We start from the raw sequence: 13,594 nt of genomic DNA on the forward strand, positions 1-13,594 counted from the left end.
ATCCAAGTTCATCAATAGCCCGCAATTACTGACAATCCTGATTGCTCTCTCGCTGGATTCAAAATCTAAACACTCTGAAATGAGGCAAAGAAGAAAAACCTCCACCCTCCACTTTATCCAGGAAAGGCAATGACGTCCCCTCCCCCTCCCCCCTCACCGGTGGCAAAGTGAATTCTCGTCACTGCAGGGGTGGAGCTGCAAGTTCCCTTCTCATCATCTCGAATTGACGAATCAGACCGCTTGTCTCGGATAGGAAATTTGCCTCGCGGCGAGTTCACCACACGTCTAATACCTTGAAATGCAGAAGATTGGAAAATTGCAGTGCATAGGTGTTGAAGGGGTATTGACCGAGAATGCATTAGTCTGTCATTGGGGTCTTCACTTCGATAGAGGTCGTTGGCCGTTCAAGGGGGCTGGTAGGGGTAGTTGGGTCTGTTGGTCCGCTGGAACGGTAGGATAGAATTTGCAGCACTTCCGACTACTGACCGTCACGTTGTCGTTTCATCACAAGGTAATACCGTCTCGGCAGCGGATATGCTCGTTGCTGCGGCTGTAGGTGCTACCAAATAGGCGCTTTGACAATTATCTGGTTCACAGCCAAAACCATGTTGGCCAGGCAGAAGAAGCCTTGAATCTACGGACTCTCGCTTTTCAACAATCCTAGCCATTCGGTGAAAGCCTCGGTTGACTACGAAGCCGGGCTTGAAGTGGTGCTGTAGTCTGAAGGATAGACTGAGACTAGCGGATCAGAACGTCTTCAAGGTATAAATAAAGCAGCTCTTGATACACCGTTCTATTTCTAGCTTTTCTCGCGTTCCTACCTGGCACGACCAAGTTCAGTTCATTTCATGAGATGTGGTGATGTTCAGCCACGTTGGCCGAAATGGGTGATAGGGCCAACATACTAACGACATGATCCGAGACATCTCCTTAAAGTGGTTACGAGTGTCCAGGAGTGGAGTTCAGTTCACACACACTTTTTAAATACGAAGTTCATCTGAAAGAAATCATGATCGAATAAATGGTGGATATGATCGTTATGTGTACAGAAACGTTGGCAGATTGACATATCGCTTTCTGCTCTACCGATGCAGGTGGAACCACAATTTCGGATGCTTGCCACCACTCATTTGAAGCATCTTTTCCTGAGTTCAACCTGTAATAGAGGCGACCGTCTTCTTATCTCCATTCTCGTGCCTGCTCTGCATATTTTCTCCAAGATGTTGTGAACTTGAGTTCTTTTTAAATGTTTCTTTAGATACCCTCTTTCAAATTCGCAAAATCAGCCTGCTTTCAAAACTTGTCTTTTGACTTTTGCTGGACTTTCTCATATTATCACACGCCATGGGCATTATCTCACTATCAACTGAATTGTTCTAACGGACCATGACTGAACTGACGTCGCCAGCGTCGACAAATCAGACCATGAAGTATAAAAGGGAAGAGACGGTACAGCCTACCGACACGCCTTCTCCTACTGACACTTCCTCCCCTGATATGTCTTCGCCTTCATTACAAATAAATGATGATACATCAACGTGCGGGTCCTATACGGATCCCGACATTCACAGCAGTGAGTCAAATCAACAGGCACGAATACCTGATTGACACATACAGTTGTTCCTTTGGAGTGTGACGAAGGCTTCAGTTGCATGCAAGCAGACTTCTCCACCGCAACTTTTGTATACTGTGATTACGACAACAACGTCTCTCCAGTCACCACACAATATGTGTACGGAGACAACGATTGCGACCATGACAGTCCATTCTGCTGGTACGATCCCCTTAAGCATGCCTTTCGTTGTAAGATGACTGAGGAAGAACAGCGGTGACCTCAATCCAATGCCCCTTGCCCTGACCGATCCATCCGAGTCCACCACCTTCTGGACATGCTGGGACGCCTCCTACTCCACAACACTTGAAGTTTCCGCCTTCGATATAGCTAGCGAAACAAGCGTTGAACAACAGGGACCGAGCACCGAAGGCCCAGAATCTACAGTCACTACCTCGAGCTCATCTAGCTCACAGATGGCGATGACTTCAGCAGCCCCAACAGCAAACTTCACTAGCCCAACGAATCCCACGCCTTCCACCAGCTCTGCGGCTGCAGCCCTCCAATCAACCAATTCAACCCCCCAATCAAACACCGGCACAGCCGTCGGCGCATCCATAGGCTCAGTCCTCGGCGTCGCCGCCCTCCTCGCAGGCGGCGTCTTCCTCCTCCGCCGTCGTCACAAGAAGCGCACCTTCCCCTCCCTCTCCCTCTCCCCTTTCCCCGCCCCTAACCCTGCCCCTACCACAGACACCTTCCCCGCTACTACCAAGAATCCTACACCGAGCCAAGAAATCAATCATGAGCCTGAGTCCGAACGTAAAGGGAAGGGTGGGGAAGAAGAGGTGGGGGAGGTGCTGCCGAGATATAAGGCTTATCCTGGATCTGGGTTGGGGTCGGGGTCGTGGGATGAGCTCAAGGGATGGAGTAGAGGGGTTGGAGGTGGGGCTGCGGAGATGGCTGGGGGTTCGGTGAAGAAGGGTGAGGAGAGGCCGACTGGTGAGATGGCTGGGTGAGTGAGTTGTTGTTGAGAGACCGAGGAGTAGTTTGGAGGCATTTGGATGGGGTTGAGGCTCTGGTTTCTACGTTGTGATATGCAGATTTTGTGGGATGTCACTTGGCGAAATGTGGATTTGGTGTGGTTAATTGTAATGAGGTTGGATTACTAATTTTGGGAGAGAAATGCTTTCACTTCTGGATTGGGGGAATTAGCTATGGATGTTTTGTGTCAGTGAAGATAATGTTTCTGATTGAAATGAATTTTATTTGATTCTCTAGTAGTGCTCATGTAGAATGTCGCCACAATTTGTCGTCACTACGCTCAAAACTACAGTCATTATCTCACACAACGCTGACGTCGCGACGGACATGCACGGCATTTGGTGGCAGTATGAGCTTCTCAGCAAAATCAGGAGTCTCAAAGGCCGGTGATCTTGGGTACCAAGGTGGTTCTTTCGATGCGTAAGCGTGTATCGTACTCCCATGTCTTTTCAATAGACTGTGTTCTGTTCGCTGTAGGATTTCCTGCGATGCTTCGGAAGAGCTGGATCCTCTTGTGGATGTGCGGCTGAAGAATGAAGTCATTCGACTGAAAGGCCAAGAGTACGATCTTTCCCCGCTGTGCTTCATGGCGCGCAGACGATGACCGCTTTTCGTGAACAGGGCCCGGAATGAGACTAGGCAGGCTACTATGATTGCTATACAAATTTCAGCACGAGTTTTTCCATCAGATGACTGTGCCGACTAGATACTGCTGCTCGATGTACAAGGGGCTCGATGTACAAGGGGAGCACTTACAGATCGTCTGCTCGATTGACGTCCATAAGTGCAGCCATGACATGTCGATCTGGTAGCTTGCGCTATTGATTAGGGTCACACGAATGATGGCGAAAATAACGATGATGATCGTGATCAGGAAGACACTCGCGATGGCAACCTTTTGCCTCAGGTTTATCTGCACCATCCAGAAAATGTTGATGGGCACGGCCATGACTATTACACACGCATCAGTCTCGGTGAGCTCCAAGCTATGTCGAGACATACTCAAAGCATCAGTCACGACATCCATGGCCAGGCTCACTTTGAGGACGTTCTTGTAGTATGCTATTGCGCTTGGTCCTCCGCAGTTTGCTATTTTCTGTCAGTAATGGAACCCACATATTCATGCTCACGGTACATCTCACCGATCACATAAGTCAAATTACTCGTTTGGCACTTATACGGATAGATTGCCACACAAACAATGTACGCCGCCACAGTGATGCCCGTAACGGCATTCCAGACTGCCTTCTGGTTCCGCACCTTACTCCCCATTCTTCGAAAGAAAGCCAGGAAAGACAGCTTCACAGCCCAGAGACCACTGTAGAAGAGCAAGATAGCAGCAACATTGATGTGCATCCACTTCTCGATGCGCTGCTCGAAGCCAGGCCGAGGCTGTAGGACCTGGCCGGAGAAAATGTTGATGGTTTCGTACATGATGTGCCTGCCGACTTGCCATAAGGTCGTGTTGGCCAGCAGGGCGACCAAAGCGAAGAGAACGAGCCAGTCATCGGCATAGAGGCGTCTGAATGCTTGGAAGCGCACGGCGATGCGAGCGATGGAGAAGGTGATGGCGAAGACGGCACAGACCCAAATCACAGTCTTGATCCCTGTTAGTAGTTTTTGTGATACTGGCGTGGTGGACCTACAATGAATGTTGTGACTGACACCTTGGCTGGAGACACCACATGTTTCGACACTTCTTCATTTCCAGAGATCATTGCAGCCATCATAGATATTGGTCCAGTCTTGCTCGCAAAGAAAGGATCAAATCAAGTAGGAAAAGAGGCTGAATCAAGATGGCAGGACGAGAGGGAAGATATGAGGCTCCAAGAAGGTCATAATAACCATATCTCCAACGCTTATACTTACTCAGGCGTCCAAGATCGCACTCACTACTCCACGGCGCAGTTAAATGCATCTCCCAAAGAGCAGATCCGCACACTTTACCATCGCTCGCTCGCGGCAAAAACTCAGAAGATTTCGAAGTCACTCCCCCATCTTGCAGTCAGCAACAAAGTACAATCGCCACGCCACGTCACCGCACCGAACAAGCAGCAGAAGCGCAAAATGCTAAAGCACTCAGAGTACATCAATAGCTCAAGCCTAAAAATGCAATGATGATTTTCCATTCAGGCACAGCATCCTCACCGGTCCTCACCAATACTTTTCCACACGGACCTCGCCAGTCACGACAAAGTCCACCTACCACGAAGGATCCGCTTAAAGATACTGCTGACATGTAGACTGCATAATCGCACGCCTTACGTGATACTGCAACAGGCAATCGATAAGGCCGATCGAATGTTTCAAACGCTGCGTTTCGGTGGCGTGGTGGTTGCGTGCGGCGTTTCCGCCTGGGCACCAGTGGGTTTGTGGCACGGAGATCGAGCTGAGGCTAATGCAGCTTTGTTAGTCGGATTTCGCGCATATCATGGACATCTGCATTCCAGTATTGGTGAAATATCTGTCGGAGGTGATTCTAGTCGATGTGCAGTACGAGCGGACATACTCGAGCATGTATTTGGCGCGGACTCCGCCGACTATGTAGGATGAGGAATCGTCACTCCGCTTTCAATAAGGTACTCATGGTCTTGACTTAGGTTGGTACTTGGGAGCAGACTCTGTCAACGCCTTACATGGCCTGGCCTCGAAGCTGCCCTCAAAGCCTATCGCACCAGCCTCTGACGCAAGCTCCAATACTCTGTCCCAATGCTCGACTGTGTATCTCACATAATCAGGCCCAACGTCATTCATACAATCCGGTCTCTCACGCCCATCAAACTCGTTCAATCAACAACAACACGCCCTTGAACCTCTTGAACCTCACCCGCATCCAAGCCCACCATCGTCACATTTCCCATAACCCCATCTCCTCCCCCTTCCGCCTCCTCCTCTCCATCCCCAACCCCCCTCCTCCACTTAACCCCCACACTCACCAACCCCCTCCCCGTCGGATCCACCCGTCCCACCTGTCCCGTAGCCACACAGCCCGCCACAACTCTCCGCCCCGCAATAACCAAGTCGCCCCAACCAAAAATATCCGTCTCCTCCCTCCTATCCACGAAATTATCCACAAGAAGCTCACAGTGATTGGGTTCCATGTAGGGATTCGTGCGCATTAAGTAGAAGCCGAAGGGCAGTTTGACATAATTGGGCGGCGGATATGGAGGGTGTGGGTAGGGAAAATATCGCCCCCAGATTATGTTGATGGCGCCGCCTGGGGCGAGGGCGCGGGCGTTGAGGACGTCGAGGAGAGTGCTGCATTCGGCGAGGGTGGGGACCAGGGCGCCGGCGGAGGTGCAGTTGACGGGGGAGGGGGTGACGGAGGGGAGGATGGTGAGGAGGAGGGTGAGGAGGAGCAAGAAGAAGGAGGGTGAGGGAGGTGAGGAGGGAGGGAGTGGCATTGGAGTTGGTCAGGGGTGGGAGATGTTTTGCTGTGAAGGTGGAGGAGGTGTGGGGGAAGCTTCAGGGAGCTATGCGGGCGTTGACGGTAATGTTTCCGAGCTCGCATGTCTGGGTGATGGCTGGGATAAAAATTGTGATTTCCATGCGATGCGGGATATTAGTCGTAGACATTGTGGCTCGAAATATCAACTTGCATAGATGGTCTCACGTTGTGGCCTGATGTCGGAACAAGGTCTCTTGACGCGCATATGACTCGACCTCGTCATTATTTTCCGATAAAGTAGAGCTCAAGATATCCTCCGTAAAGGGATATGTATGCCGTTGCGGAATTTTGCATAGCAGATTGTCTTTCAGGAATGTCTTTGGTTGAATCCCAGACTTGGCATGAAGAGCAGACGGAGTTGAATGAGATGAATGAGCAAAGCATACCTGAATCGCCTTCCGCGTCCAAGGACTCGATAGGTTGCTTTTGAAACATTAGGTACATGTTGGTTCCACAATTTGGGATTGCAAATGCCATGCATGAAGTAACTCAGCCCTTCAACGCCAGCTGAAAGCAACACTTTAGGAGGAAATGGCCAGTCTCAGACCGCAGGTCAGACGAGACTTAATCGAGTAAAATGCCTAGTAGCCCACTCACGGATTCAAATAGATCTATAGTAGGGTCTTATTGTTTTCAGACATGTTCGCATGGCTGAGAAAGCCTGATTGACGGCATCTCTACTACAGAGGCTTCGAGTGTCTGTTCTTCGGGATCGAGTTCTTCACCCAGAGCGTCAAAGCGATCTGGAAGGCGAAATCCAAAAAGATGGGATCGACGTTCTTCTTCGGCGTACATAACTTTTTCAAAGTCTTCGTTGAGCGCGTTTCGATCGTTCCTCGCCACTCCAAGCAGCACTTGGTATGCAATAGCTTGTTCTTCTAGCGTCGACTTTGATATTTTCCTACTAACATTCAAGGCTTCTTTGATTGACTGCAATGTCTCTTCATTTTCTGCTATGGCAGCAGACAGATCGTGATCGATGACCTGCCCGGCTGCCGTGTCGATCAGGTTGATTCCATTTCCTAGCTCCCTTTGGATTTGTAGCAATGTAAGCTGAAACTTGAGCATAGTAGCAATAAAATCGGAAATAGGCTCGACTGTGCCCAATATATGGCTGCTGACGACGCTCAGTCGTTTCGAGAGTGATGCACCAGGCTCGATCATTCTATTCCAGAACTTGCTAACGACTTCTTGTTCACGCTCTTGTCCAACGCCAGGCTCACTTTTAACCCACATTGTAGTAAGGAGGATCACATTGTTGAGAGCATCATCTCCACAGAGTCTCTGAAACAGTTCCATGTCTTTCATTGCTGTGCCAGTCATCTCGGATTTGCTGATGTCTCTAAGGTAGAGCAAGCCATTGACTTTGCGTCCGTTCTGATGGCTTTGCATCGTTAGTTTGCCAGCAACATGGCGACAGGATCTTCGATAAAGCGTACTCTCGGAAAAGGCAGGCAGAGATCTTTTCAAGTACTTGTCTAGCAGTCAAGTGGGTATCATCGAATCCTGGAGTATCGATGAGAGTAATGGTTTACCCGTTCACAACCTTGACATAATGCGTGACATCTTGGGTCATTGATTCCTGACCATCTCCCACCTCTGCCACTTCCTCGTTGCAAATCATATTGATAAGCTGAGTTGCAAAGTCAGATCGTCCAATGTTTGACAAGGGAGAAAGGCAAAATACCGACCTTTTTCCGGAACCAGTAGCACCCATCAAGCTTTTGCCGGCGTCAGCACAGTCACGATAATCTAGAGACGCACGTACAGTATCAGGTTGGTCGGGCACGCAGCAGCATATGAATGCTCAGGGTGCTCTTCCCCCGGTTGCATTGATCTGGTTGCGGAGCTTGTAGGCATTGCTCACGACTCAGCGCACTGAAAAAGTGTAACAGGCAAGGCGAATGTGGTGGACCACCTCACTTTCTTATGCTCAGCAGCAATTTCCTCCATGGCTTCAAATGGAACACCTTGCTGTTTCATACGGATCTTTGCTAGCAAGAGGATAGAGCCCTGGTCTTGCTTTGAGTGGTCAATAGTTCGGAGTCATGCCATGCAGCACCTGCAGGTGTTTCGTAAGCCCGCATGCCAATGAGGATGCCAGCCTCCACTGGGCAAGACTGCAAAGTAGGTATAATCTTCTAGCGTGGGAGTCAGATCAATCAGCAAAGATACGTGTGAAGGGCATAGACGCTGGGTCAAGGTGAAAGGGAAGCCGGGATCGTGCAGTCGCGGTGGTTCGTAGAGGCTGGACAGTCGCGTACTCTGCTTTGAAACGACTTGTTCCCATTCAGCTCCATTGATAAAGCACATAACTGCTTCCCTTGTATCTCTTGTCTGCCTCAAAGCTCATCCAAAGTATATATCATTCTTGATGATCAGGGCTTGTCTGAGTTGCTTCCAGGCACATTACTGCAAGACAGGCGCAGAATTGGCCCGGGCAAGAGGCACAGAGTCTTTAGATCATGTGTACTTACTCTTTCCACGCATTTTCTCTCTCATATTCAAGCGTGTAGCCTCGCTTCTTGGGGTACCGTCCTCATTCACCCTGTACAAGTTCGGATGTATTTTGTAGTCAGACGGCCGTGATTACTGATCCGACTTCCTGACGACGCTTCCTCTTTCTTTCCAAGCGGTACCATCCGAGGCATGGCAAAGGACATGTAATTGGTAGAGGACCAAAGGTGTAGCCACCGGAAGGATTGTAGGAACGATGGATGTGAGTTTGCAAGAGCCCATAGCTATTGTAGCGAATCACAGGTCAGCGGCATGCGGACAGCGACACGAATAGAAGTTCGAGAGGATTCTGCAATCTCATTTTCTGCCTTCTCAGTTGTCTACGACATCAATTGCGCCAGTGCCCTCCTTGACTCGAGTCACTCGTCGGGGGTCAAACTCCGAAGCTGCTTTTCGGATGACTGCATTAAGGCAACGCTAAGGCCTTGAGATTGAGTCCCAGATCCAATCACACGAATTCTTTGCATGCAAGCTACCGATTTGAAGTGGCTGTGCACGACATCAGTAATCATTCGTGTCTGCTCATGCTGTTGAGGAAGGCCACTCCTGCTTGACCGTGTTCATGCGAGTAAGCTTGGATTCAGGGGCAACAGGATTCACGCCTGAAACAATAGTACCGAGTTAGGGATAGTATGCGGGAGATTGGGATGCACGCGCATATATATAGGACCGCTTGCCCACGGATGGTAGTACTTGGTGCGGCTAAAGCATAGGTAGACACTTTGAGCTTCATACATTCTAATACGGAACAAATTAATCTACTTTTCTCCATTCCATAACCTAGCACCATGTATTCGACGCTGCTACTCCTGACTCTAGCGGGCTTGCTGAAAGCTCAGAATACCACTGTGTCCCTGTTGCTACCTTTTGCGGATTCGCAAAGTCTCCTTGGCTCTATTGTTGGAGCTGTATGTTTCTCCGATTCTCGAAGGGTTTCTTGTCCACTAACGCGGACAGGATGCATCTGCCACCACGTATGTGATCCAGTGCCCTGAACAGAAGCAAAAGAGACAGGTCGCAACAGTGACTGCCACATCGACGGCAGCTTCAAGCAGTGGCAGTAACAACGACAACTCAGACGAAAATGACGACTCGCTGTGTGGTATCCCGTCTCCTGTGACGGTCATTGAAGGCCCATCCACATTGAGCTTCTCCTTGGGGCTCGAAGATGTGTATGTTGTGTATATCTGCCTATTGCTGGGGCTATCCTGACAAAACTGCAGAACCAGAGTCGTGGACTGTAAACTTGAAGCCACCACTCAAGCTATCTGCTCAGGTACCATCAGCGGGACTGGTGTAACCACCGATGCCAGCAATCCAGCCGTGCAGACTGCAACTCTTGCTGGTACAGATCTTGGTGCTCCGATAGCTGTCGTCATCACTGCCGGAGCCGAGAAGCTCAAATCTTCTGGCTCATCCTCCTCTTCAGCTTCTTCATCTTCATCTCAATCAGGAGGATCATCAGGGGCAAGTGGGACTACAGCAGGCGCTGCAACCGCTACAGGTACATCGGCTGCAGCAAGTGCATCGAAAACAGGAGGCGGTATGCGTCTTGAAGCTGAATTGACGGTGGGGATGGTAGGAGCTCTTGCGGTAGGCATAGCTGCAATTCTGCTCTAGATTGCAGGATATGGTCAGCGGGTCAAGAAAGGGGACATGCCGTTGGGGGAAAGTCCATGTAGCATAGCGAGCATTGGAGGCATTCATCATTCAGCATCAGCTTCCCTAGCATAGAGATATGTATTATCTTCAGAAGAAGACCCAAAGAGCATACAATTGGAACACATAGATCGAGTATTGGTCTGAGTGCTGGTCAAGCAAATCAATGCACGTAGAGATAGCAACGCTAGGAAGATTTCCTGGTAACTCTGGTAGGGCAAGCGACCCGTGAGTGACTTACCTTAGGGCTCTTTAAGACTCCCAACGAACGGACGTTTACCTAATGACCCAGACCCTTGTAATTTCGTGCTTGGCGCCTGCTCGGAGTCGTCGCAGCCACTAGCTCCACCATCTGCTATCACACCGTCTCACACCCTTCGACCAGTCCTCAACTTCTCTATCTTTGCTGTTCGCTTCTGGCTTGACCTCCCTTAGTTGACCGCGTCCTTGGAATATGTCCTGGCCCATTGCTCCGTCGTCGTGAATCTCGCTTCCCGAGTCCTTGATAGCTCATTCACTCAAATCGTCATTTCAACGCTTTACATCACCCACCTTTACAACACCAACCACACTGCAGAATTGACCTGCACTGCAGATACTTTGATATTTGCTTAGCTACGTCGTTGTTGATAGCTGTCCTGCACATCGTACAATCTCCGGCATACGCAACTCGACCGATCAGCTCCGCGCCTGCCACTTGTACATGACCTGCAGGTGAGGTTTGATCATACTATGTATGACACTTCAAATCTATAACGCTGTCGACGACATCTATCGCTTTGTCAGCTAGCTCATGGCAAGTCATATTGTATAGCTAGTCAGCCTGTAGCAATGCCAGCTTCAACACGCCTTGTCGATCCACCCAATATAGAGCCGCGTGGCCTCGGGTCACTCCAGGCCCACAAATCCCTACCTCGACCTACTATTCAAGATGGAGAAGCTTCGAATCCATATGGGTCAATAGATGTGAAGATTCCTTCTACTGGAAAAAAAACAGAAAGCGCTGCCAGCGGCACCGTGTATACAACTCAAGAGCGCATCAACTCTTGGATACCTCCCAACAAGGAGATCAGTCCCGCTATCAGTGCTCCTCTGACTCCTCCTCTAAATGGTAGCGATGCATTCAAGAGCTGGATGGATGACTCAGTCCTCAAAGATCACACATTTCCGGTCTTTGTGAACGGGCAATTGAGCAATACATCTTTACGACAACAAAGCCCTCCTACACCTGAGACGACTCCACCTAAAAGGAAATCAGTTGTATCGATGACTGCAAATGATTCAGCTTCACTTGACAACGCAGATAACCGTACGGATTCCTTCAAAACAGCGGAGGAAGACTTTGATCCGGGGATCGACACCATTGAACCAAGCCCAATTTCACAGCTCAGATACCAGCAGAAATGGGCGCACGATGCAAAGCAGCAGAAACAAAAGACGGTGGGTCTCGGGCTTGGCATTGAGCTAGACGACGACCAACCTACGCCAACGCAGGTCATATCTACACAAGCATTGGACAGTCCCGAGTTTGTTTCATTTGATGGGGCCTGGGGTGGAGATACGCCAGCTCGTATCCACGAGCAGCTACAAGATCGTCTTCCGAAGGTTGGCGCAACGGAAACTCCTCTCGTTCAAGAGAGTGACGTCTGGCAAGAGTACAGAATGGATGAAGATGAGACTCAAGCCTGGGGAGAGCAGGTATCTCCCACAACTCAAGCTGCCCAAACGCTAAAGAGGTATAACACGAAGACGACTGCTGCTTTGCTGTTGGAAGAACGCATTAATGATTCGCTTGGTGAAGAGTTAATGAACGCACTAGCAACTACTGAAGGCATTGAGGCGAAGCGAGGCTCGAACGCTTCTTCAAACTCTACTGTCATTGCAGCCAAGATAATAGACAACAGTCCAAGACGTCGTATAACGCTCCGTCACACCGGCAAGATAATCGATACGAGCGAGTGGGAGCATCCACCAAGCCCCCAAAAGTCTCTAAGACGTACTGCGAATAAGCCTCACACAGATCTGCGAAGAAGCTTTTCATCAGGAGGGCAGCAGCCAGCTACAAAGACATGGTCGACGAATGTCAATCTTAGAGTGCTTCCTGATCGTCGATCGTCCGTTTGGTCATCTGGCTCAAGTAGCAAGCGCCATTCAGGCTCTTTCTCGTCTGCATCACGCACCAAGTCATCAAGACCAACGACAGCTCCAGAGAGTAGAGAAAATGTGAATGAAGAGACGCTTGCTTTTCGTGGTCGAGCTCAATCCGTGATAATTCAACAAGCAAAGCCGCAAGAGAGTGGTGATAGGTCAATGCGCGCAATCATGCCTCCAGACATGCCCGAGGCCTCGTCGCCATCTGTACAGACCAGCCAGCTCTCACTGAAGACTAAGGCTATTTCAGTAACATCTACAGATCTGAAGACACACAGCAAGCCCCCTATGCTACCTACCATTGAATCAGGTCTTACACTAGACGCTGAAGTTCAAGAGGAGCAAGGCCCGTCTTCCAGGCTCTCCAGCGTGAATAAGGACACGCGTAGCCACTCCTCCCTTCTATCGCCTTTCTCCCTCCGATCGACCCTCTCAGCCTCCCCTGGCGTCTTCGAAATCGGTGAAGCAACTGCCTTAAACATCTACCCACACACCAACAGCTCGATCCTTGTAATCCAGGAAGTCGCGAATCAAGACACAAACAAGCCTGCCGAGAAGTCTTCCATAGTGGTTAACAACGCAAGCCTCCACATCCCCAGCGCGGTTGGCCTCCTTTCGCCGCTCAGACCTGCCGGACATAGCTCCGAATACATCGAATCCCCGCTCCAAAACCCTCGCTCCGCTCCTCCACCCCCCGACATTATCAATGTCATCCCGCCCACGCCTTCTCACACCCAATCGCCTGACCCTTCAGCCGCTACTCCGTCAAAGACCGGCAAGAAGCTTGCACGCTTGTCCTCTCTCCACCGCTCTATCACCCTTCCCTTCCACCACGTGTTGAGCAAGCAGGCAGCTCCCCTCGCTCGCCGCCATTCCACCACTGAGCGCTCTACCCGCCTGCATCCATTCTGGCGTCCCCGCTCCTCGACATGGGGCAATGGCAACCAAGAGGAATATGAGAAGGTGGTGACGGTCAAGACTACAATCACTCAGCGCGGAGGGCTTGGCAGGTCGGCATCGCTAGCTAACAGGATCACTACTCCACTTAGGACCGCGAGTTTGAAGAGGTACGGACCTCGTCGTTAAGAGGTTTGTGTCGTGATTGAAAATGATTTGATTTGATTTGATTGTTCTATGAACGAAAGACGGAAGATGAGATGAAAATACAATAATTTGCATAGCTTGCATGGCTTTTTTTACATGATCAAATGGATGGCGGAAACGGC

At 50.1% G+C, this 13,594-nt stretch overlaps 4 protein-coding genes across 4 annotated transcripts; 2 read left to right on the forward strand and 2 right to left on the reverse strand.

Moving 5' to 3' along the window:
* Positions 1 to 2,893: 2,893 nt before the first annotated feature.
* On the reverse strand, positions 2,894 to 4,320 carry KY384_001339 (uncharacterized protein; the record flags this gene model as incomplete). Its single annotated transcript, XM_044809870.1, has 4 exons — positions 2,894 to 3,249; positions 3,350 to 3,670; positions 3,724 to 4,192; positions 4,240 to 4,320. The coding sequence occupies 4 exons, from the start codon at positions 4,318 to 4,320 to the stop codon at positions 2,894 to 2,896; spliced, it is 1,227 nt and encodes a 408-aa protein (XP_044672882.1).
* A 2,354-nt stretch (positions 4,321 to 6,674) lies between these two features.
* KY384_001340 (uncharacterized protein) lies at positions 6,675 to 7,994 on the reverse strand (the record flags this gene model as incomplete). The annotated part of the gene is made up of 3 exons (XM_044809871.1): positions 6,675 to 7,425; positions 7,577 to 7,674; positions 7,965 to 7,994. The coding sequence occupies 3 exons, from the start codon at positions 7,992 to 7,994 to the stop codon at positions 6,675 to 6,677; spliced, it is 879 nt and encodes a 292-aa protein (XP_044672883.1).
* Positions 7,995 to 9,346: 1,352 nt separating this feature from the next.
* On the forward strand, positions 9,347 to 10,178 carry KY384_001341 (uncharacterized protein; the record flags this gene model as incomplete). Its single annotated transcript, XM_044809872.1, has 3 exons — positions 9,347 to 9,466; positions 9,516 to 9,730; positions 9,782 to 10,178. The coding sequence occupies 3 exons, from the start codon at positions 9,347 to 9,349 to the stop codon at positions 10,176 to 10,178; spliced, it is 732 nt and encodes a 243-aa protein (XP_044672884.1).
* Positions 10,179 to 11,048: 870 nt separating this feature from the next.
* Positions 11,049 to 13,454, forward strand: KY384_001342 (uncharacterized protein; the record flags this gene model as incomplete). The annotated part of the gene is made up of 1 exon (XM_044809873.1): positions 11,049 to 13,454. The coding sequence occupies one exon, from the start codon at positions 11,049 to 11,051 to the stop codon at positions 13,452 to 13,454; it is 2,406 nt and encodes an 801-aa protein (XP_044672885.1).
* Positions 13,455 to 13,594: the final 140 nt, after the last annotated feature.

Source organism: Bacidia gigantensis (genome assembly GCF_019456465.1).
Source record: "Bacidia gigantensis strain McMullin 20006 chromosome Unknown contig_132, whole genome shotgun sequence".
Taxonomy (NCBI): Eukaryota; Fungi; Ascomycota; class Lecanoromycetes; order Lecanorales; family Ramalinaceae; genus Bacidia; species Bacidia gigantensis.